Raw genomic sequence first — 23,579 nt, forward strand, 5'->3', positions numbered from 1 at the left:
GGGTGTCCGAGGGCGCAGAAGCAGGGGTGAGGGCTGGGTCCTGGAGCGGACACTCAGAGCTGGACACTGGGCCTCTGGGGTGGACACTCAGAGCTGGGCACTCAGAGCTGGGCACTGGGTTCTGGGGTGGACACTCAGAGCTGGACACTGGGCCTCTGGGGTGGACACTCAGAGCTGGGCACTGGGTCTCTGGGGTGGTCACTGGGTCTCTGGGGTGGACACTCAGAGCTGGGCACTGGGTCTCTGGGTGGACACTCAGAGCTAGACACTGGGTCCTGGGGCGGACACTCAGAGCTGGACACTCAGAGCTGGACACTGGGTCTCTGGGGTGGACACTCAGAGCTGGGCACTGGGTCTCGGTGGACACTCAGAGCTAGACACTGGGTCCTGGGGCGGACACTCAGAGCTGGACACTCAGAGCTGGACACTGGGTCCTGGGGTGGACACTCAGAGCTGGATACTCAGAGCTGGACACTGGGTCTCTGGGGTGGACACTCAGAGCTGGACACTCAGAGCTGGGCACTGGGTCTCTGGGTGGACACTCAGAGCTGGACACTCAGAGCTGGGCACTGGGCCTCTGGGTGGACACTCAGAGCTGGACACTGGGCCTCTGGGTGGACACTCAGAACTGGACACTGGGTCTCTGGGTGGACACTCAGAGCTGGGCACTGGGCCTCTGGAGTGGACACTTAGAGCTGGACATTGGGTCTCTGGGTGGACACTCAGAGCTGGACACTCAGAGCTGGGCACTGGGCCTCTGGGTGGACACTCAGAGCTGGACACTCAGAGCTGGGCACTGGACCTCTGGGTGGACACTCAGAGCTGGACACTCAGAGCTGGGCACTGGGTCTCTGGGCGGACACTCAGAGCTGGGCACTGGGTCTTGGGGCTACTCAGCTAGAACCTCCCATGGCCGGCCGTTGTGTGTGCTCGTGGCCAGCTGCCTGGGAGCTGGCCTGGCTTTAGCAGAGGGGCCGTTCCCTCAGTAGACGGTGACTCGAGCGCCCGTGAGTTGGTTTCAGGTAGAACCTGCACGGCTCTTTGTGCAGAGACGAGACAGTCGCTGGGCAGGGGCTCTGGGCGAGCAGGCGGGAGGCCGTGGTGAGGCCACGGCCAGGGTGGGCTCCGGCCACGCCCCAGACGTGCTCCAGAGCCGCCCGCTGAGGCGGCCTCGACTTTAGGGCGTTGGAAAATGTCACGACTCTGTGTGTTGCCTCACGGGGGCCCCGGGAAGGGACCCCCACCCCCGCCGAAGCTCCGTCTCTCTGAGTCTCCTTCCTGGCTCGGGTCCGAGCCTGGCAATCCTGTTGTTTTATTTTCCCTCTGGCCTTTCCGGGCTGGGCCTTTTGCTGTAACTGCCTGGGCAGCTCTGCTAGCCGACCCCGGGGGGCCTCAGGTCGGTGGTGTCACGGGCCAGCCCTCCTTCCTCACCCCTGTGGGGCTGCGACAGCCCTCCTTCCTCACCCCTGTGGGGCTGCCAACAGCCCTCCTTCCTCGCCCCTGTGGGGCTGCACCAGAGTTGTTGTTCCCGGGACTGGGCCGGTGGCATCAGCTTGCTGGGAACCCGGGTTCTGTTATCTGCTGGTGCTCAATTCACGGTCCTCTATTTAAGACGCAGCGTGGCTTTCTCCCGGCACATATTTGCATTCTGTGTGGGCTGGGGTGCTGGCTCTCTCTATATATACCCACCCCGGCCCGTGGGTATTTTTAAATGCACATCTCCGCCGGCTTCCCGCGGGGCGGGGGCTGGTCCTGGGGCCGTGGGCGAAGGCGCAGACCCCGTGGGTGAGGCAGAAGCCCCCACCCCCACCGCAGTGGCTGGGCTGGAGGGGACGGGCCCAGGAGGGGCGAGGCGCTGAGGGCTGTGTCTGGGGCTGGAGGCGCAGGGGGCGCCCGACTCCTTCCTACTAGCCCGTGGATCTTTCAGAGCTCAGGGGTCCCCTTCCCGGCCCCTTGGCTGACGTCCGCGCTCTGGGCCGTCCTGAGGATGGCGAAGTGGAGGGAGACCAGCAGGCACGACCAGCAGTGACGTGGCCCCTCGCCGGGGACCCCAACCCCCACCCCGCGGCCCTGGGGCCGCCTGGTGCCCCGTGTGGGAGTCACTTCCTGCCCAGCCACCTGCTGGCCGTGCCTCAGCCCGTGTCCTGCAGAGTCAGGCCGGGCCCCTCACACCGTCCAGCCAGGGGCAGCCCCCGACGCCCCCTCCTCCAGGGAGCCCGGGGAATCAGGCTGCTGCTCTTCAGATCTCCTCAAGACCCGGAGCCCAGCGGGCCCCTCACCTTCCCTGCGGCCTCTCTGAGACTGGGTGCTGGTGGGATCAGAAACCCCACCCCCCCGCCCGCGCCGCCGTCCGCCCCTTCCTGCCCCACGGCCTGCCCCTGCCCCTGCCCCCTGCCCCCTGCCCTGCCCTGCCCAGCCCCTGCCCCCTGCCCAGCCCTGCCCCTGCCCCCTGCCCCCTGCCCCGCCCCGCCCCTGCCCTGCCCTGCCCTGCTGGCTCTGGCCCTGGGCGCCTCGCCTCCCGCAGGCCCAGCACACGGCACCGTGGCCTCCACCTCACCAGCGTGTCCTGGCGCCCCGCCCGGAGCTGCCCACCTCACCCCGGGCCTGAGTGGGGGCCTGGGTGTGGGCCAGCGGGGCCCCATGTCCATCCAGCAGGGCTTCAGCTTCTGGGCCAAGCGGAGTGTCCGTCCGCGTCCCCTTGTCCGGCTCCGGGGCCTCCTGAGTGCAGGCTCGGGCAGCGGCCCCCCACCCCTTCCCCCCGCCCCCCCATCCCCTTCCCGCCCTGAGGCAGCTCGGGAGCCTCGACCACCCACAGCCATCGGGGGTCCAGCCCTCCAGGGCCACCCGCCACTCCCGTCTCTGAAGGCGGCCTGTGACACGGGACACACATGTGACACGTGGACACGAGGCCAGCAGCTGAGTGCTGTCAGGCCCACAGGACCCCCGGGGCCGGGGGGCTCAGGCAGGGCTGGGGTGGGCGGGGTGAGTCTGGGGGGGAGGAAGGAAGCGGGCGCCAGCTGTGGCTGGGCACGATGCAGGAGGGTCGGGGGCCGCGGGGGGAGCCGCTGCCTGTGGCCTCGTGTTCGGGGCTCTGCCGGGCGACTCCCACGCCCATCCCGCTCCCTCGGGCGCGGCCGGGCGGGGCGAGGTCTGAGCCCTCTGCTGTGAGGGTGAGCTGCACCTGTCAGCTGCGCTGTTCCCTGCTGGGCGGAGCAAGTGGCTGGGGTCGTGGCCTCCTGCCCCGCGGGCGTCTGTCTGTCTCCCACCTCCCCGTGTCCTGCCTGCTTTACCTGTCGTGCCTGTTGCTCCGGGACGCGGCCGCCCTGGGGGGTCCTGGGCTGGGCCCTGTGGGCTCGTGGCAGCTGGAAGCCTTTTCTAGAGTGAATGTGGGTGGGTCGGGGCACGGCCGCGCTCCTGCAGGGGCGGGCAGGGCCCCTCACTGACCCTCTCTCGGCCGGGTGCCCCGGGCAGTGCCCGCGGGGCTGCATTTGGTCTTGGGGCGCCCTGAGAGGGACATGCGGGCCTCTCGCCGTCAGCAACGGGAGGAAGCCCCGTGAGCACCGAGTCTGCCGAGTGCCCCAGGCACGGAGCGCCACTGGACACGGGCCCGGGACCCTGCCAGGCCTGCCCAGGGGCCGCTGGCCTGGAATCACAACCCACCCTCGGGAGCCGAGGGCGCGGCTGCAGGGAACTGCACCAGGCCACGCGCTCGCCACGGCCCTGCCCCGGCGCCCGGCGGGGCCTGTCCGGGCCTTGAGCCCCAGGCAGATGCTGGCGGTGGCAGAGTCAGTCGGTCATCTGTCCCAGTCACCCGTCCTGGTCACCTGCCCCGGCACCTGTGCTGGTCACCTGTCCGGGTCATCTGTCCCGGCACCTGCCCCGGTCACCTGTGCTGGTCATCTGTCCAGGTCACCTGCCTTGGTCACCCATCCTGGTCACCTGTCCCGGTCACCTGTGCTGGTCATCTGTCCAGGTCACCTGCCTTGGTCATCCATCCTGGTCACCTGTCCCGGTCACCTGTGCTGGTCATCTGTCCAGGTCACCTGCCTTGGTCACCCATCCTGGTCACCTGTCCCAGTCACCTGTGCTGGTCATCTGTCCCAGTCACCTGTGCTGGTCACCTGTCCCAGTCACCTGTCCCTGTCACCTGTCCTGGGCAGTGACCAGCTCTGCCACGTGTCTGGGCAGGTCGGCAGGTGTTGATGGGAGGAGTGGCCTGCGGGGAGGCGGCCTGGGTGACCATCACCCCAAGCAAGAGGGTGGCCCACCCCTGCCCACCCCACCCATGGGTGACAGCTCTGAAGGCACCAGCCAAAATAGCCGCCAAGGGGGCTGGCCTGGCTAACGCTGGAGGACGTTGACCCTCCACACTGAGAGGGGAGTGAGGGCTGCAGGGAGACGCCAGAGGCCGTGGCGTGGGGCGGGGGTGGGGCGGGGGCTGGCGGGCTCCTGGCGGGGCTGGTTTGGGGGGGAGGACTGTGCAGCTCTGCATGCTCCCTGGGGTGCTCTGACCCGGCTCCTGCCCCTCTCCCGCCCTCCCACCTGACGGCCTCGCTCGTGGCCACCCTGGGGTGTCTCCCGGCCCCTTCCCTTTCGGTCAGTCCGAGGCCTGGGGCCGGCCGGGCGAGCTGTGTGGGACGCGGGTCACTAGGGCGCCTGTTCCTGGGGTCACGCGCCTCTCGGAGGGTCACCCCGACTGTTGGGGCCACTCAGTGCGTCGCCATCCCCCCCTCCCCTGCCCGCAGCTGCTGCCCCAGCAGGATGTCATGTTCGGTGGGGGGGGCGCTCAGGGGTCTCCAGCCTGCACACTCGGGGAGCGAGGGAGGGGGTGCGATGGGTAGTCGGGGAGGTCGCCAGTTTGGGAGGAAACAGTGAAATTTTCATTTTTCAAATTTTCTTATTTGGTTAGTTTTGGGTGTTGGCCGCACCCAGCAATGTCCAGGGGTCACTCCGGACCCTCCACCCCAGGGTCAGTCCTGGAAGTGCTCAGGGGATCCTGCAGGATGCCGGGGACTGAGCTGGGTCAGCCACATGCAAGGGAAGTGCCCTCCCCGCTGTACTGTCACACCAGCCCTTTCCATTTCATGTTTGGCTTTAGACCTTTTGTCTGAATCATAACGTTGTGATTATGATAATGTTTTAATATTGGGGCAGCCGCCGCCAATAGGCCGCCGTGCCCTCTTAGCCCCTGTACTGCAGACCACGATGCATGACAGGAAAAGGCGACAGAGCAGAAGGGAAGTGCCTCCCACAGAGGGGGGCTGGGGGTAGGGGGCGGGGGTTGGGGGGAAACAGGGGACACTGGTGGTGGGACATGTACACTGTGGAGGGGTGGGCGTGGGTCACTGTGTGGCTGAAACCCAGCCGTGAACAGCTTTGTAAGGGTCTATCTCACAAATATCCAATTAAAAATATATTTTTTTAAGTAATGTGGAGTTCATGCCCAGTTCAACAGCTTAATCAAAGGCTGAATAAATAGCAGTACTCCTACATTAAAAAATGTTTTATATTTCTTTGTTTTCCCCCTTTATTTAAACAACATGATTTTATAAAGTTGTTCGCGATACATTTGTGACAGGCAAATCTGACAGTATTTCAACACCAGTCCCACCACACATGTCACTTCCCTGCCATCATCTCCCCCGTTTCCGCAAACACTGGTCCCCAAGCCCGTCCCCCTTAGCAGGCACAGAATAATTTATTTTATATTGCTTGTTACAACTGAGTGGCTCGTGAGACTATCAAAAATACTTCTGTAGCACTGTAGCACTGTCGTCCCGTTGTTCATCGATTTGCTCGAGCGGGCACCAGTAACGTCTCCATTGTGAGACTTGTTGTTACTGTTTTCGGCATATTGAATACGCCACGGGGAGCTTGCCAGGCAGGATGCTCTCGGTAGCTTGCCGGGCTCTCCAAGAGGGATGGATAATCGAACCCAGGTCGGCCGCGTGCAAGGCAAATGCCCTACCTGCTGTGGTATTGCTCCAGCCCAGCAAAAGAAAATTAGTGAAAATTGTTATATGTCACCATGGGGCCATGAAGTCCTTGTCTGCAGGTTTACTAAGCAACCGCTGCTAGCTGAGCCTTCTGTGGTATTGCCTTGGTTTCCTGAGCTTCCTCAGCTCCTGTGCTCCTTTGCCACCTGGGCTGGTGGCTCTGACGGGCCTCGCGGCTGTGTTTGTGGCCGCACACTCGGGAAGCTCTACGACACTTCCCTGGGTTACGAGTCATGAAAGTGGTGATGGGACGTGGGTGTGGCGCGGGGGGCGCCAGGCAGTACAGTGAGGGGGGGGCTGCCGGCCCCTCCCCACCCTGGGAACACCCGGAGCCCCCAGCCCGGAGACGAGTCTTCCTGACGCTGTCGGTGGTTTGGCGTCTCTGTGAGATGAGCCGCGAGGTGGTGGAGTCGGGGCTGGGGACGCCGCCGTGCAGGGTGTGGGTGTCGCCGGGGCGGGACGCAGACTAGCCGAGAGACCGTGTGCCCGAGACTTTGCAGGACTCCATCAAAAGGTGGGGCGCAAAGCGGGGCGCCCCGGCCGTACTTGTGGGCGCGTCGGGCCTGAGCGTTTGACGGCGTGTGGGTGCTCTGGCCGAGGGTCCGAGCCCCGCGTGGCGGTGAGCGAGGGGCTCCCTTCACAGCCGGGCGGCTGGCTGGGCTGTTTCGCGCTGACTTCCCCCCCTCCCCCACACAGCCAGGCCCACTGCAAGCACGGTGGTGCTGGTTTTGCTTTGCTTGGTCATTTTGGGCCCCTCCTGGCGGTCTCCAGGGCTTACTCATGACTCCGAGCTCAGGGGTCACTCCGGGCAGGGGCTGGAGGCCACAGGGGTGAGGGAGGCCGAGCCCAGATGGACCCACCCGGCATTCTGTGCAGCCCCGGCGTTGCTGTGCGAGGCATTTTCATGTTTCAAAGTTTTGTGATTTTTGTTGTTGTGTCATTTTTGTTGTGTTTTGGGCCACGTCTGGCAGTGCTCAGGGCTTGCTTCCGGGCTCATCCCTCAGGGAGCACTTTGGAGGGCAGTTTTGCAAATTTTGAGGCCCCATATGATGTTTTTGTTCACTGAGGTTATGTCTAAGGAGCGTGTCTGCCCGTCACCAGCCCGGCTGAGCTCTGCCTCCCCCCTCCTGGGCTGCTCTGGGTTCCTGTTCTCAAGGGCAAACCGTGCTTAGGGAAATGCGTGTGTTTCCCTGCGCTGGATTATTCTATACACTGGATTATTTCTCGATGTGCATGTGTGTTTGTGTGTATGTGTGTGCGTGCGCATGTGTACATGTATGCTCACTGCATATGTGCGTGTTACATGTATGCTCATGTGCATGCATGTGCATATGTGCGTGTTACATGTATGCTTGTGTATGTGTGTGCATGCATGCCCATGTGCATGTGTGTGCGCATGTATGCTCATGTGTCTGTGTGTGCATGTGTGTATGTGTGCATGTGTGTATATGTATGCTCATGGGCGTGTGTGTGTGTGTGTGTGTGTGGCAGGGGTTGATGTCCTTGAGTCAGCTCAGAGACCCAGCTCACCTTGGAATAGGCCATTTTCACTCCTGATTTAAAACGCAAGATCAAACCCCACTTTCCGTATTTCTACTTCTGGGCTTTTATCTTAATTGACGTTGGTCTGTTCTTTTAGAAATGACGGTTGCAGTGGGGGGGTGGGTGCTGGGTCTCTGGCTCTGCCAGTGCCTGCTTTGCGTGCTAGAGTCCCAGGTCCAGTCCCTGGCACTGCATGACCCCCTGGCACTGCTCAGAGTGACCCACAAGCACACAGCTGGGAGTAGCCCTGGGCAGTGCCCCGGTGGCCCCACGCCCAGTAAGTAACTATTTCTCAGAAGTCTTACTATGCATTTTCGCACGCACTCCCTCCTGTTCCATGTTAGATGTTGGCTGTCGTGACAGTGAGTCGAGACCATCGGGGCCTGCCTTGTCCCCGGGGAGTGGAGAGGCGGCCCAGGGCAGGTCCTGAGCCGGAACGACCGCAGTGCCAGCGTCACTGGTCCTCGGGGGCCCGGCAGACCCCCCATAGCCTCCGTGACGACTCTGGCGAGAAAGGGGGGATTCCAGCCAGCGCGGGACCAGGGCAGGCTGCTCGAGAATGTGCTTTTAGCAGACATTCATTTGCCTAAGTTTCCCGTTTCCAGGAACTTGCTGACAATGTGAGATGAACACTCTGGTGCATCTCTGACTAAATCCAAAGTCACCCGTGAGTCTTGGACCCGGAGTCAGTCACTGCAGATATTTGTCTTACGCGCATCTTGTAAACTGCACACACTCGGTATTTTCTAATGATGACACCATGTTGAAGGTATAATCACACACGCTGCCTCTAAGGTCAGCATCAGGCCTCGAGCTGTCTTCAGGATCATCCCTTTCCAAGTGCAGTTTTGATGCTCGCTGGGAATTCTGCCATGCCTCTTGCCCACCCATTGCCATGTTCCTCTTTCCACTAGACTGTGCGTGCGTGCATGTGTGTGCATGTGTGTGCATGTGTGTGCATGCACGTGTGTGTATGTGTGTGTGTTCCATTCTTTGTATATATGCTGGATTATTTCTCGAGAAGGACAAGTCTGTTGGGGAATACAGACACTTAGAACTCTCTGCACCTGGCAAGGTCCTGGGGTCCGGAAGCCCTTGGCCTCGGTGTGTGGGGTGGTGGAGTCAGCCATGTGACCCTCTGCAATTCTAGCTGCTCCATCAGCTCCCCAAGGGACAGAAAGTGATGCTTTAATTTGCTTCTCTTGGGTGACTCATTGAACTTATTTCTGTATTTTAGTTTTTTCCTACTTCTTGCTTGCCCCCGCCCCCGCCCCCCGAGAGGCTAAATCTTCAGCAGAGGTCGGCCGCACGTGAGGACGCACAGTCCCTCAGAGCTGTCTTCTGATGGGCTGTCAGCCCGGGCCATGGGACCTACCCCGAGCTCAGCCTTGGACCTTATTTCTATTGATTTGGAAGATGTTTTAAAATCCTTACCCTGTCTGGACAAGCAGATCTTTCGTCCTTAATCGCTTCTATTTCTGTGAAGCTTCAATGCTGAACCTGCAGATGTTTTTTCTAGATTTTCTGATTGTGCTTTTCTTTTTATTACTTAAAAAAAAATGATAGGGGCTGGAGCAATAGCACAGCGGGAAGGGCGTTTGCCTTGCACACACCCAACCTGGGTTCGATTCCCAGCATCCCATATGGTCCCCTGAGCACCTCCAGGAGTAATTCCTGAGCGCAGAGCCAGGAGTGACCCCTGTGTATCACCGGGTGTGGCCCAAAAAGAAAAAAAAAAAAAAAAAAAAAAAAAACCAACTGGTAAAGATTCTGAGGTTCACAATACTGTCAATAATGGCTTCTCGTGCACGGAACCCCGAGCCCATCTCTAAGTGTGCACAACAGAATACAAGGGCTGTGTTTTTCTCTTGATCTTTTCCGTTTTTGAGCTGCACCCGGTGATGCTCAGGGGTTGCTCCTGGAGCAGCTCGGGGACCATTTGGGATTCGGGGATTGAACCCGGGTCGGGCCCCCTGCACTGTCGCTCCCCTCTGACTCGGCCAGCCTCGCCCCGCCCACCTGGCTGACCCAGGGGTGCATATGGTGCCAGAGAGAATGCCACGGCTCGTGGGTCGCTCCTGGCCTGGCTCTCACCCGAGACAGCCTCAGCCCAGCGTGGCTGTGGTCAGGCCCTGCTTCTGGCAGGCCACAGCTGGTGAGTGACCAGCCTCTGCCCCGTCTCTGTGACTCGGGGAGGGTGGATTCCTCTGACTTCTAACCCAGACGTTAGGTCTCCAGTCTCTCCGTCTGACCCGTGTCTCCCGCCAAACGTGGGGAGTCGGGAACGGCGTTGCGTGTCCTGGACCTCGCAGCCGCCCTCCTCTTCCCTGCGAGGGCCTCTCGCTCTCGGCCTGGCCTCGCTGAGCCTTGCTGGCTGTGTCCCTCCTGGGCTGGCGGGGCCTCCCGGCCCATGTGCAAAGTGCCCGTCCACACGGGAGGGAGGGTGGGTGTCCCCCATGCAGGCCCTGCCCTCGGGCTCCTGCTGGGACCCTGGGGGGCAGCCACGCCCCTTCCCTGAGGCGTGGTGCCCCTGGGTGGAGAAGGCTCTGCCGGGGCACTAACTTCAAAAGGCCCTTCTCCGTGTGCTCTGCGTGTGTGTGCATGTGTTCCATGTGCTCTGTGTGTGCATGTGCACCTGTTCCATGTGCTGTGTGTGCATCTGTTCTGTGTGCTCTCTGTGTGCATGTGCATGTGTTTCGTGTGCTCTGTGTGTGCGTGTGCATCTGTTCCATGTGCCCTGTGTGCACATGCGTGTGTCATGCGCTCTGTGTGTGTGTACATGTATTCCTTGTGCTTTCTGTGTGCATGTGTTTCGTGTGCTCTGTGTGTGCATGTGCATCTGTTCCATGTGCCCTGTGTGCGTGTGTTTCATGTGCTCCGTGTGTGCGTGGGCGTGTGTTCCGTGTGCTCTGTCCTTGCTCATCTGTTTTGACCGTTTTCTCCCAGTGGTGCTTCTGAGCGGCAGTGGCTGGTCCGTGGGAGGGAACAGTCTGGCTCACGCAGGTCGCCCCGCCCGAGGGGGGCGTGTTCGCCCCAAACCAGCTCCCCACACGCCAGGCGTTTCCCCGTTTGCTCCTGGCACATCTCGCCTTGCTCAGGGGTGATGGGATCGAGGACGAGGTGGCAGTTCCTGAGGCCCGAGCCCCGAGCAGGGACCCTGTGCCTTCTCCTGCATGGCAGGGCTGCCCCGGCCTTCCCGGGAGGGGCGTTTACCCCCAAGGGTCGGGCCTTCCGGGGTCTGTGGTGTGGACGCAGCCCGCGCTCACCGCCCCAGAGGCTGCTGAATACTAGCCTGCCTGTGGCCCACATCTCAGGGGCACGCGGGGCCGTGTGGGTCAGGCGTGGGGGAGGGGAGGGAGGGGAGGGGAGGGGGAGGCCTTGGAGCAGCCGCGGGCACCCGCCACGGTGATGCAGGAACCCTGGGGTCAGGGAGACTCCTGGGCCTGGCCCGTGCCCGGCGCTGCCCCCCCCCCCCCCCCGAGCCAGGGCCGCCCTTCTGGTGGTCGGGAGGCGGGCGGAGAGCTGTCCTGGGTGCCGCCCGTCACGGGCCTGGCCTCGGAGCCCAGCGCGCCCAGGCGTCTCGGCGAACCTGCACGGCCTTGACTCGCGGTTTCTCTGAGCTCTGGCTGTGGCCCGCGGCCGCCCTTGGTGAGGGCCCGGCTTCCTGTGCCCCCGGGCCCTGGCTTGCGTCTCAGCACAGAGCCAGCCCCGAAAGTGCCTGGGGGTGCCGAGGCCTGTCCCACTTGTTCGCTCGAGTCTCCTGTTTCTCTCTGCTCCGGCGAGGCCGTGTGTCTGGCCGCGGTGGCTCCGTCCCGGTGGCTGTGGCTTGACACGGGTCTTCCGCTACAAGCCTCTGGGCCGGGTCCCGGCTCCCTGCAGGGGCGGGACTGTGCATCAGGGTTGTGAGAAGTTTGGCACCGGTGAGAGTCTGGGCACACGAGCCCCAACATCAGCCCCCGCAAACTGCCTCGGTTCCACCTTCCTATTTCTCCAGCGGGGGCCGCAGGCCAGGCCCCACCATGATTCTCGCTCTGCTTCGGCCCGACGGGCGGGCGTGGGACCCGCCCCATGGCCCAGGAAGCGATGGCGGGTGACGGGGTCTCTGGGAGATGGCCTGGCCACCGCCCCATCTCCCGCCCCCGCGCCACCAGTGTCGGGGACGGGGCTGCCGGGCGCAGGAGCACTGACTTGGCAGGCGGCAGAACACGCTGGCCCTTCATTGGCATCCCACCGGTGTCCGGGCTGGGGCAGCTGGCGGGAGGGTGGCCGGGCGCCAGCGGCTGCAAAGGCTCCGGCCCCTGTGCTGATCCGCGCTCAGAGTCCTTCCGGCCAGTCGATCGTTCAGCGAGTCCAGAAAATGCCAAGCGGGGTCGATCTTTAAAGGCGCGAGTGCCTGTCTGCTTGCACCTGGGGCCCCACGCTGACTACCGGTAAGGGACAGACGCTCGGTTTCCTAAAGCCTCGCGCAGACTCGCCGCTTCCCCGCCTGGCAAAAATAACCTTCAGGAGCTCAGCTCCAAAAGCAGCTCCCCCAATCCTTCTGTTTCCTGCCAGAGCACTGTGGTAAGAGTCTTCTCCCCTCTGCAGACGGAGCACCCAAGCGAACAGGGCAGGGGGGAGGAGGGGGAGGAGGAGGAAGAGGGGAGGGACAAGGAGGAGGGGAGGAAGGGAAGGAGGTGGAGGGAGGAGGGGAGAGAGAGGCGGGGGAGGGGGCTGCGGGCTCTGATCCCCCCCGTCCCTGGAGCCTCCTGGGTGGGGGCTGCTTTCTCTCTCGGAGCCCCTCACGGAGCAGCTCGCACATGGCAGCTGGAGGGCAAGAAGCCCCCTGGGGGCCCCTCATTCTCCCAGGGTGTCGAGGGGGGCGGGAAGGGGCTCGGAGCCCCCCCCTGTGGGAGCTGCGTGGAACCTTCCAGCAGGGAGCTGTAGGGAGCCCTGCAGGGGGCTGAGCGTGGTGCTGGCTGCTCAGGGAGGGGAGGTGGGAGGGAGTCGGAGCAGAGAGCGGCAGCCCCTGCCGCGCTGGTCACGTGTGCGGTTCTCCCGGAGAGCCTGTGTGAGAGCCGTCCCGCCGTCCCGGTTCCCACGCTCCTGCCGCCCCCTGGCGGCCCCTCTGGGAAGTGCGGGCGGGCGGCTCAGCTCTCCCTGCCACTGCTCCCTCCGGGTGCCAGGAAGCAGGGGTGCACGAGCCGGTCCCGGGGCCCACGGCTGCCGGGCCACACCCTGTACAGGCCCAGGGGTCACTCATGGCAGAGCTGGCCGCATCTTGCTCGGTGTCTGGGCAGTGCCCGGGCAGACACAAGTTCTCACCCTGCGAGGCAGGTGCTCGGCCCTGAGCCACACCCCCAGCACCAGATGGTGGAAATTATTCCAGGGAGCTGGAGTATAGACGGTGATGGAAGGACAGAAAGAGGGAGGAAGGAGAGAGGGAGGAGGGAAAGAGGGAGGAAGGAAAGAGGAAGGAAGGAAGGAGAGAGGGAGGAAGGAAAGAGGGAGGAGGGAAAGAGGGAGGAAGGAAAGAGGGAGGAGGGAAAGAGGGAGGAGGGAAAGAGGGAGGAAGGAAAGAGGAAGGAAGGAAAGAGGGAGGAGGGAAAGAGGGAGGAGGGAAAGAGGGAGGAAGGAAAGAGGGAGGAGGGAAAGAGGGAGGAGGGAAAGAGGGAGGAAGAAGGAAGGCAGGTGAATGGAGGATAGATGCATAGATGGTGTGGATAGAAGGACAGATAAACGAAGGGATGGGTGCATGGACACATGGATGCTGTATGTATATACGGACAAGTGGAAGGATGGAAGGATTATTGATGGATGGATGATGGGTGGGTGGTTGACAGATGAATGGTTGATAGGTGAAAGGGTGGGTGGGAGAATGTACAGAAGGTTGGGCAGATGGAAGGATGGATGAAGGGAGGATGGGTTCAAGGATGAAGGATGGATGGGGAAGGATGAGTGGGAGGCTGGTGGACGGAAGATGTATGGACATATGGACAGTGTGTGTGTATGGATGGATGATGGATGATGGATGGAAGGAGAAATGGAGGGACGGGGGATGGGTAGGTGGATGGTGGGTGCTTCGGTGCTGGGTGGGGGTGGGTGGAATAATGGGTGTAGATGGATGGACAATAGATTGATAGAAGGAAGGATGGATGGGTGGGTGGGTGGATGAAGGAAGAAAGGATGGATGGATGTGGAAGGACATGTGGGTGGAAGCACAGATGGAAAGATGGAGGGAGGGAGGGAAGGATGAAGGGAGGGAGGGAGGGAGGGAGGGATGAATGCTGAATGGATGTTCTGCTGCATGAGCGGCTGACCTGCGGTGGCTTCTCTGGTGTCCCGCACACCCACCCTGCGTGTACTCCGGTGCCCCGGCACACCCGCCCTGCGTGTACTCCGGTGCCCCGGCACACCCGCCCTGCGTATACTCCGGTGTCCGGGCACACCCGCCCTGCATGTACTCCGGAGTCCCGCACACCCGCCCTGCGTATACTCCGGTGTCCCACACACCCGCCCTGCGTGTACTCCGGTGCCCCGGCACACCCACCCTGCGTGTACTCCGGTGTCTGGGCACACCCACCCTGCGTGTACTCCGGTGTCTGGGCACACCCACCCTGCGTATACTCCGGTGTCCCACACACCCGCCCTGCGTGTACTCCGGTGTCTGGGCACACCCGCCTTGCGTGTACTCTGGAGTCCCGCACACCCGCCCTGTGTATACTCTGATGTCCTGCACACCCGCCCTGTGTGTGCTCCGGTGTCCTGCCCAGTGCCCGGTGTGGGGCTGTGGACTTTGGCGTCTGTGTGGGTTCCTGGCTGCAGGGTTGGGCGGGCAGGTCCCCAGCTATGAGCAGTGAAGGCGGTGGTGTGGGCCAGGGAAGGGCGGCAGGAAGAGGACGTGCCGGTGCCCTGGGTCTAAGGCATCACAGGGCCAAGCCCCCAGGCTGTCGGGGTGCGGGAGGGCTGCGATGTGGGGGGGGCAGGGCACAGGGAGGGGTGGGGGAGGGGGAGTGGGCGGGCTGGGGCGCACCTGGGTGCCGCAGGCCTCTGGGGGAGCCGGGAGGAAGTAGGCAGGTTCAGGCAGCCTTAAAGGGGGTCTGAGGTGCAGGTGCTGGTGCCGTGGGGGGGGGAGTGTCTCGTAGCTGCAGCGTCAGTGGGACGAGCCGACCGTGTCCTGGGCTCTGGCCACTGGGGGCTCCAGCCCGTGCATCCTCAGTGCCCAGGCGGTCTCCCCTGTGCTCGGCCTCCTCCGTGCTCCCCCCAGTGCTCCTCCCCGTGTTCCCCCAGTTCTCCCCAGTGCTCCTCCGGTGCTTCTCTCCGTGCTCCCCCTGGTGCTCCTCCCCATGCTCCCTCGGTGCTTCTCCCTATGCTCCCTTCAATGCTCCACTCTGCTGCCTCAATGCTCCTCCCTGTGCTCCCCTAGTTCTCCTCAGTGCTCCCCCGATGATCCTCCCGGTGCTCCTCCCCGTGCTCCCCCCTGGTGCTCCTCCCCATGCTCCCCGTGCTTCTCGGGACCTCCGGGCTCCCCTTCTTGGGGGCCGCCGAGCTGTGTGACTGTGGCCCAGACGTGCTTCTCCGGCCGACCTTGGGGACAGGCCCCCTAAGCAAAGCCCTCCAGCAGCTCCCACCGTGGAGTCAGCTCCGGGGCTTGGCCCGGCCGAGAAGCTCTGCCGCCCCCTGGCGTCCGCGGGAAGCTGGCGCTCTGCAGGGCTGGGGCTGCTGCAGTCTGGCCTGGCCTGGTCCTGCCCCGGGGCGAGTGCGGGTGCAGCTCTGGGACACCCGTCTGGGCTCGGGGCGACTCACCACTGACCTTCAGGCTGGATGTTCAGCTGGCCGGTCCCCCCCAGCCCCTCCTGCCCCTGTGAGACACCCACCGGGCGGCCCACGGTGCTCCCACCCCTCCCTGCGTCTGCTCCAGACAGCGAGGGTTGTTCCAGAAGCTTCTGTCAGGGCCCCCTGCTGCAGGGGGGCGGAGCGTGTGGAAACACCTTCCCCCTCCACGGGGCCCCGGGGAGCTCCTGGGGTCCCGTGTGCCGAGGCTCCCGCTAACCTGGCCACGAGCCCGGGCGCCGAGCCTCACCCCTGTGTGGCCGTGGGCGGTGGGTGCAGACAGGGGTGTTGGGGGGCGGGGCGGGGGTCCCGGGAAGGTCCAGGCAGAGGCGCCCCTGGGCCCTGCAGCCGTGGGGGGGCGCTGTCAGCGGGTGGGCCAGTGCCTGTGGGGTGCCCCCTCCCGCCCCGCCACCACCTGCCTTCCCGCGGGTCCTCGTGGAGCAGCCCTGCTCCCGCGCAGACCTGGGCCCGGGCGCGTGGCTCCCTGTGGCCCCTGAGGGCCGCACGCCTGTTCCCTGCCGTGGCTGGGGGGCGCGGCCGTGAGGGGCCGGGGTCGGTGCGGGGCGCGGGGGCCGGGCCTGGTGTGAGGACTCGGGCCCGCCGTGTGCAGCTGGTCGCTCAGGCCTGGCGTGTCCCTGCAGATGAGATGGCGGGGACGCCCCCGGCCCGCCCCGAGTACCTGGTCTCAGGGACCCGCACGCCGCCCGTGAGGAGGAACAAGCTCGCCTCGCTGGGCCGCATCTTCAAGCCCTGGAAGTGGAGGAAGAAGAAAAGCGAGAAGCTCAAGCAGACGACGTCGGGTGAGCGCGGCGGGAGGGGGGGCACGCGCTGTCCCGTGGGGGGGGGGACACGTGCTGTCCCGTGGCTGGGCGGGGTGGGGGGACATTCGGGTCTCTTGTGGCTGTCCCAGGGCGGGGGGCGGGGTGGTGCCCCTGGGGACACCCACTGGCTGCCCTGGGCTGCTGGACACGTGTCCGGAGCCCCGTGGGCGCGGCTCTACCTTGGCGTGAGCCTCGGGGCCCCTGCACTCGCTGTCCCCACCCCTGCGTGCGCCTGGCCCGTGGCCTGTGCCGTGACCATCCGTCCGTGTCCGCAGCGCTGGAGAAGATGAGCAGCCGGCCGGGGCGCGAGGGGCTCATCCGGAAGGGGCTGCTGGAGATGATGGAGCAGGGTAGGGCGGGGTGGGGCGCGGGGGCGGGGGGCGCGGGGGGCGGCGGGGGGCGCAGAGGCGCGGGGTCGCGGCGGGGGGTCACGGGGGCCGCGGGGGCGCGGGGGGGGACGGAGGGGGGGATGCGGGCGTTGCGAGGGCGGTCGCGGTGCGCGGGGGGCGCACGGGGGGCGCCAGCAGGGGCTGACGGGGCGTCTCCCCGCAGAGGCCGACAGCAAAGCCTGCGACCCCGACGGGGCACCCCCGGCCCCCCAGCAGGAGCCGCTCGGACCCCAGGACGCGCCGCCCGGGGAAGCCGAGGCTGCGGGGCCGGAGCAGATGTCCCCAGCCGCCCCGCACTGCCCCGACGCCGAGGACGCAGGTACCGGCCGGGTGGGCCAGGCCGGCTGCCCACCTGCAGCTTCTCCCCTCGGGCCCAGGGTCGTGCAGGAGTTGGCCCCAGACCCCTCCCCCCCCCCCGCGTCGTGGGCGCCCGCCTGCGCCCTGCAGTGGCCGGGGTCGGGGGCCGTCCCGCGAGCCTGCACTCACGGTGGAACGTGCAGCTGAGCGGGGACGGGGACGGGTGCGAGTGCCGCACAGGGCGGGGTGGGCCAGGGGCAGCTGTGGGCCGTCTCGGGCTTGCGCCAGTGCTGGCCCCAGGACCGGGTCCCCACGTGGGGCTGGGTCGAGTGGTGGGGGGGCTGCTCACTGCTGGGGTCTCTGTGGACGCACAGGCCCCCGGGGCATCCTGGGACCCCGAAGAAATGGGGGTCACAGGTGAACCCCAGGGAGCAGCGTGGAGGTGGCCTGGGGAGGACGTGGCCGTCTCCGTGGCCAAGCTGTGTGGCCTTGGGAGGTCAGCTGACCTCTCTGAGCCTGCGTCCCCCCGAGTCCCCCTACCTGCCCTTGATTCGCCTCCTGTCCTGCCCCCAGTGTCCACCGTCTGTCCCGCACAGAAGCTGGTGCCGCGTGACTAGCCTGGGCAGCGGGGCACAGCCCCAGTGCTGGACCCCAGCCGTGTCCTGCCAGTCCGCGGGGGCACGTGAGCCAGGAACGCCCCCTGCTGGCCAGAGCTGGGCGGCCTGTAAGACGGAAACAGCCCAGAGCACTTGAGGGTCTCCAGGAGCTCGGCCCCCCCCCCCCCGGGGTCAGCCGCCCTGCCCGCACCCCAAGCTCGCCCCACCCTGCCCCTCCACCTGGCTCCTGCCCAGCCCCCGCAGGGGTCACTGTGGTCAGTGGTCAGGGGCCCCTCCAGAGTCGCCCTCCGCAGGCGTCCAGCTGGACCCCGGGAGAAGTCCAGGGCGGGAGGGGGCTGAGGCCCTGGGAGATGCTGCCTCAGAAGGTCCCTGAGGCCGCCCTGGGTGCGGCTGGACAGTGGGGTCTGTGGGGGGTGGACAGCAGGGGCAGGGGACAGCGAGGGCCTGTGGGCTGGAGGGGGCTGTGGGGGGACAGCGGGATGGGGTGGGGGCGGCTGTGGGGGGCTGCGGGGGAGGGGTGCTGCTCTCGGGGGAGCCCAGCCCTGAGCTTCGGGCCAGCCGGGGGCCCCCCGGGTGCCCTGTGACTACCAGGAAGGGGTAGGCCGGTGGAGCCCCGGCAGGAGATCAGGAAAGGTCAAGGGTCAGCCCAGGTGGGGCTGAGTCTGCGTCTGGTCAGGGCGGCGGAGTGTGGGGGTGACACGCCCCGAGGACTGAGGGGTCAGCTGGGCCACCTCCTCCCGCGTGCTGACCCCAGGGCCTCCCCAGGGGCCCTTCAGAGTCCGGTCTCACTCCAGTGGGAGGAGCCTCCTCCTGGGGCCCCCGGGGCTCCCACCCTGCAACCGGCCGCCCCCAGCACAGTGTCTGGCCCTGAGGGCCCCGGGGCCAAGCTCGGGGCCCCATGCGGGGAGGAGGGGACCCCACCCCAAACTACACCCGCCCACCTCTGCTGAGTCTGGGACCCTCTGGGGTGGGGGAGCCCCTAGCGAGGCTCAGGGCTCCTCCTGGCTCTGCTCTCAGGAATTACTCCTGGCAGTGCTCAGGGGACCCTGTGGGATGCCGGGGATCGAAGGGTCGAACCCGGGTTGCCAGTGTGCGAGGCAGATGCCCTCCCGCTGTCCTGTCACTCCAGCCCCCCCATATCTGCACCAGCGTGACTCGCCCCCCAAGAGGCAGTGAGCAGAGACGCGTCTCCCTGAAAGGGGGCAGCGGGGGGGGGGGGGTGGGGGGGTTGGAGCTGGTGAGGAGAAAGGACGGGGGGCCAGAGAGTTCGAAGGGGGTCTGGGCTGGCACGGGGGGGGGCGCAGCCTCCCACCCCCTCAGGGGCTCAGCCCGGGTGCTGGGGTGGCTGTGGCTGAACGTCTGCCCCAAAGTTGCCACCAGCATGGGCCCCCGTGAGTGCTCCCCGGGCCCTGGTGGGTAAACCGAGGCGGGAGGTGAGGCGGCCCGGCAGGGTCCCGGAGCACGTGCAGGGCAGCCCGGTGGGCGCAGGACCCTCTGAGCTCGCTGACCCTCGTCTCGTGTCTGGCGCAGCTGCGGACCCCTCAGCCGTGCCGGCGGCATCCCAGGGCGACGCCGACGCCGAGAGCCCCGAGTCTGCCGCGGACGAGCCCCTGGAAGCCTTAGCCGGGCCCGACGCCCCGGCCAGTCCTGGGGGGCAGCTGCCCAGCCCCCCCCTGCTGCCCACGCCCCCGCCCAAGGCAGGCGCCAAGGCGGGGAAGCCGCTCTCAGGTGAGCCCGTGGGGCCCGCAGGGTTGGGTCTCCGACTCCCAGGGCCCGCTCCTGTGTCAGGGGCCGCCCCCGTCTGGCCCCAGGGCCCCGCTCCCGTTTCAGGGGCCGCAGGGCAGAGCGGGGGCCCCTCCCCCGTCTGGCTCAGGGTGCGGCTGGCACGGCCCCAGGCTTTGCTTCGGGGCCGTCCCTCCACAATCGATCCAGAAGATGGGTCCAGATCCAGTTCCGGACCCTCGTCTGCCCCCAGAGGAGACCCCGACGCCCTGCTAAGGCTCGGGACCCAGTGCTCCCACACTCTCCCCCCACTCCCCCGCCCTGCTCTCCGCTGGGACATTCCTCGTCCACTCTCTGCCCAGAGCCCCAACCCTGCATCTTCAGGACCAGCCCCCGGCCCCAGCTGCCATGGGGTCAGTGCTGGCCCCCAAGCCCACGGCCACCTGAGACCGGGCGGGAGCTTACTTGGATGTTTTGTTTTGGCCCGAGGCCACATTTAGGGGCTGATCTTAAAGGGGAGAGGGGAGGACATGTGCTTCCACGTGTGGCCACTAGGCAGCAGCAGGGGGCCCTTCCGGAGGAGAGGGGCCCTTCCGGGGGCCTCCAGGGCATGCACAGCCCCGTCCACTCCCCACTTTGGCCAGCAAGGCCTGTAACCCCCCTGGTCTGGGGGCCTGGCCTGCGGTAGGCGAGCAGCCCGTGCAGGGTGGGGGTGGGGTGAGGTGGTTCCGGCTGCTGAGCCTCAGTTTCCCGGCGGCTGGCAACTGGGAGCAGTGGGACCTGGTCCCCGTGCAGGACTGGAGACTCCAGGGCGCCCCGGCCAGGCTCAGGCGCAGGCCTCAGGGGCCATCCTCGGTGACCGGGGCCTGCCGGCAGCGCTGAGCCCCCTCCCCCAGGCAGTGCTCCGAGGCCTTGCGGGGCCAGGGGGGTCCCGAGCTTCGGGGGGGCTGCAGGGTGTCTCTGGGTGCAGCCGGCGCCTGCTCCACACGAGAGAACCTCGGGTCCAGACCTGGGGCTGGGCTGGCTGGGCCAGGGACTGGACAGGCCTGGGGGTGGACGCTGTGCTCTGCCCGGGGCCCGTGTCCAGGACCGCCCACGGCTGTGTCCGGGCCCCAGAGAGGCGCGTCCCCGGAAGCTGTGTCCGGGCGTGGGTCCCAGAAGCTGTGTCCTGCGGGGGTCCCGGGAGCTGTGTCCGGGCGTGGGTCCCAGAAGCTGTGTCCTGCGGGGGGTCCCGGGAGCTGTGTCTGGGTGCGGGTCCCGGGAGCTGTGTCCGGGTGCGGGTCCCGGGAAGCCGTGTCCGGGTGCGGGGGCCCCGTTGGCGGGAGACGGCACCAGGGGCTCCTCATCTCCTGTCCGCGCCCCAGGCCAGGCTGTGCCCTTCCATGTGGACCCCGCCCTGCGGGCTCAGCTGTCCAGCCCCTCCGGGTCCCCGAGCCCCCCCGCCGTGCCCTGCCCGCGGCCCCCCAGCCGCGTCATCGAGGAGCTGCACCGGGCACTGGCCACCAAGCACTGTCAGGGCAGGTGAGTGGGACACGCCGCCTGCGGCTGGGGGCGTGGGGGCGGGCCAGTGCAGGGGTGCAGGACAGGGGTGTGTCAGGGTGCACGGGGGTTGTACGGGGTGGTGGTGTAGGGGTGTGTGCATGGAGTGTGCAGGGGTGTACGATGAGAAGGTGTGGGATTACGGGACACACATGCATATGTGTATGGGGGCGTGCAGGTGTGTATGGTGTGCAGGTGTGTATGGTGTGCAGGTGTGTATGGGGTGCAAGTGTGTATGGGGGTGTGCAGGTGTGTATGGGGGTGTGCAGGTGTGTATGGTGTGCAGGTGTGTGGGGGCGTGCAGTTGTGTGTGGGGGCGTGCAGGTGTGTGTGGGGCATGCAGGTGTGTATGGTGTGCAGGTGTGTGTGGGGCATGCAGGTGTGTATGGTGTGCAGGTGTGTGTGGGGCTTGCAGGTGTGTATGGGGTGCAGGTGTGTATGGGGCGTTCTGGTGTGTATGGTGTGCAGATATGTATAGGGGCGTTCAGGTGTGTATGGTGTGCAGGTGTGTATGGGGTGCAGGTGTGTATGGGGCATTCAGGTGTGTATGGGGTGCAGGTATGTATAGGGGCGTTCAGGTGTGTATGGTGTGCAGGTGTGTGTGGGGCGTGCAGGTGTGTATGGTGTGCAGGTGTGTATGGGGCGTTCAGGTGTGTATGGGGTGCAGGTATGTATAGGGGCGTTCAGGTGTGTATGGTGTGCAGGTGTGTATGGGGGTGTGCAGGTGTGTATGGGGGTGTGCAGGTGTGTATGGGGTGCAGGTGTGTGGGGGGCGTTCAGGTGTGTATGGGGTGCAGGTATGTATAGGGGCGTGCAGGTGTGTATGGTGTGCAGGTGTGTATGGCGGTTTTTCCAGTTGTGTATGGGGGTGTGCAGGTGTGTATGGTGTGCAGGTGTGTATGGGGATGTGCAGGTGTGTGTGGGGCCTTGTAGGTCTGTATGGTGTGCAGGTGTGTATGGTGTGCAGGTGTGTATGGGGTTTGCTGATGTGTATGGGGGATGTGCAGGTGTGTATGGTGTGCAGGTGTGTATGGTGTGCAGGTGTGTATGGGTCGTGCAGGTGTGTATGGTGTACAGGTGTGTATGGGGCGTGCAGGTGTGTATGGTGTACAGGTGTGTATGGGGTGTGCAGGTATGTATGGGGCATGCAGGTTTGTATGGAGGCGTGCAGGTTGTATGGGGGCGTGCAGGTGTGTATGGGTGTGTGCTGGTTTGTGTGTGAGGTGTGTGGTGTATATTGATGGTGTGTGTCAGAGCCCTCAGGGTCATCACTGGTCTCGCCCTGAGCCCGTTTGCCTCCGGGACGTTCCCCTGACGCTGTGTTGGGTCCTCTGTCCTGGTGCCAGACCACGGGGAGGGGACAGGCCTGTCTGGACCCGCCTCGCTGCCTGAGTTCCTGCAGGACTGTCTGACTCAGGGGCATCGGAACCGCCCTTGGGGGGGTGGCACCTGGTAGGGGCCGCACTCACCTGCATGTCCTGCCCAGTTTTCAGGGCCGGGAAAGCAAAGGGTCCCCGAAGAAGCGCCTGGACGCGCGTCTGTCCCGGACGCCGAGCGTGGAGCAGGGCAGCAGCCCCGACGGCGCGGCCGGCAGCAAGCAGGAGGCCGAGGAGGACAAGGAGAACCTGCTGCGGAGGCCGGAGCTGCGCGAGGACGACCTGCTGCTCTACCAGGACCCCGAGGTGCTCGACGACTCGGTCATCGCCGGTGAGGGCGCGGAGAGGGCGCGGGAGGGCGCGGAGAGGGCGTGGAGGGGCTGGTGAGGGCGCGGAGAGGGCGTGGGAGGGTGCGGAGAGGGGCCAGTGAGGGCACGGGGAGGGGGGCGTGGAGAGGGCCCGTGAGGGCACGGAGAGTGGCCGGAGAGGGCGCGGCCCGGAGGTACGTCTGCGTGTGCCTCTGCCCCGGCCCAGCCGCACACCTGGTGTCCAGGGGCCTGAGCGGCCGGGGGCGCCTGTGTGCCCAGTGGACGCGGCACATCCTGAGGCCGCGCGTCTCAGGCCAAGGTGTGTGCAGATGCCGGGAGGTGGCGGGGCCGTCAGCAGCGTGAGGGTCCCGGAGCTCCCGGTGACACCGCATGGCCCCTCTGAGCCCCCCGGGTCTGGTGGGGTGACAGCTAGCGTTGGCCCGTTTCCCTTGGTTCTGACATGGCTGTGGGTCGCGCATCCCGCCGGAGCTTATCTCTTTGCTTTTCGGGCCACAGCGAGGCTCAGGGCTCCTCCTGGCAGTGCTCAGGGACCACATGGGAGGGCAGGGGTCAAACCAGGTGGCCGCACGCCTGGCCAGGACCTTTGCACTGAGCCACGGCTCTGCCTGGCGGGACCCCCGCCCCCGTGTGCCCCCTCGGCCCGCAGACCCTGAAGAAGCAGGTTCACCGCCGTCCCGAGCGTGTCTGTGCCTGGCCAGAACCAGAGCCCGGGGCTGGGGTGGTCTGGGGTCCGCAGAGACCCCGACTCACTGGGAAGGAAGCCGAGAGCCGCAGCTGCCCACAGCGGGCCTCGGGGAGAGGCCGGGGGGTCGCCACATGTGCGGCCTCGCTCTGTCCTCACTGGACGCCCCGCCCCCTCCCCCTCCCTCCCCCCGGCAGCTGGTCCGCAGCCTCTGCCCGAATGGGCTGCAGTCACCTGGGCTGCAGTTGCCCACCAGGGGCATGGGGGGGCCGCTGGGATGCAGGTGCTCCTGGTGCAGATGCAGGGTGCTCCCTTCTGTTGTTAGGGTGTGTGTGTGTGAGCGTGTGTCTGTTGTGTTTATGTGAGTGTGTGAGTATATTTGTCTGTGTGAGTGTCTCTGTGTGCGTGTGAGCGTGAGTGTGTGAGTGTGTGAGTGTGTCTGCGTGAGTGTATGTGG

At 65.6% G+C, this 23,579-nt stretch overlaps 1 protein-coding gene across 3 annotated transcripts in view; it reads left to right on the forward strand.

The window, feature by feature from the left end:
* Nucleotides 1–23,579, forward strand: part of PHACTR3 (phosphatase and actin regulator 3) — an 81,140-nt gene that overhangs the window by 38,728 nt on the left and 18,833 nt on the right. For 2 of the 3 annotated variants that reach the window (XM_055137387.1, XM_055137386.1), the window contains exons 2-7: nucleotides 15,992–16,150; nucleotides 16,447–16,521; nucleotides 16,724–16,879; nucleotides 19,005–19,202; nucleotides 20,561–20,717; nucleotides 22,222–22,442. In XM_055137387.1, coding sequence (XP_054993362.1) covers nucleotides 15,992–16,150; nucleotides 16,447–16,521; nucleotides 16,724–16,879; nucleotides 19,005–19,202; nucleotides 20,561–20,717; nucleotides 22,222–22,442 — 966 coding nt within the window. Of the gene's footprint in view, nucleotides 1–12,079; nucleotides 12,102–15,991; nucleotides 16,151–16,446; nucleotides 16,522–16,723; nucleotides 16,880–19,004; nucleotides 19,203–20,560; nucleotides 20,718–22,221; nucleotides 22,443–23,579 lie in introns of those variants that run through there. The other variant, XM_055137388.1, reaches the window with a different exon arrangement.

Source organism: Sorex araneus, chromosome 5 (assembly GCF_027595985.1).
Source record: "Sorex araneus isolate mSorAra2 chromosome 5, mSorAra2.pri, whole genome shotgun sequence".
NCBI classification, from domain to species: Eukaryota; Metazoa; Chordata; class Mammalia; order Eulipotyphla; family Soricidae; genus Sorex; species Sorex araneus.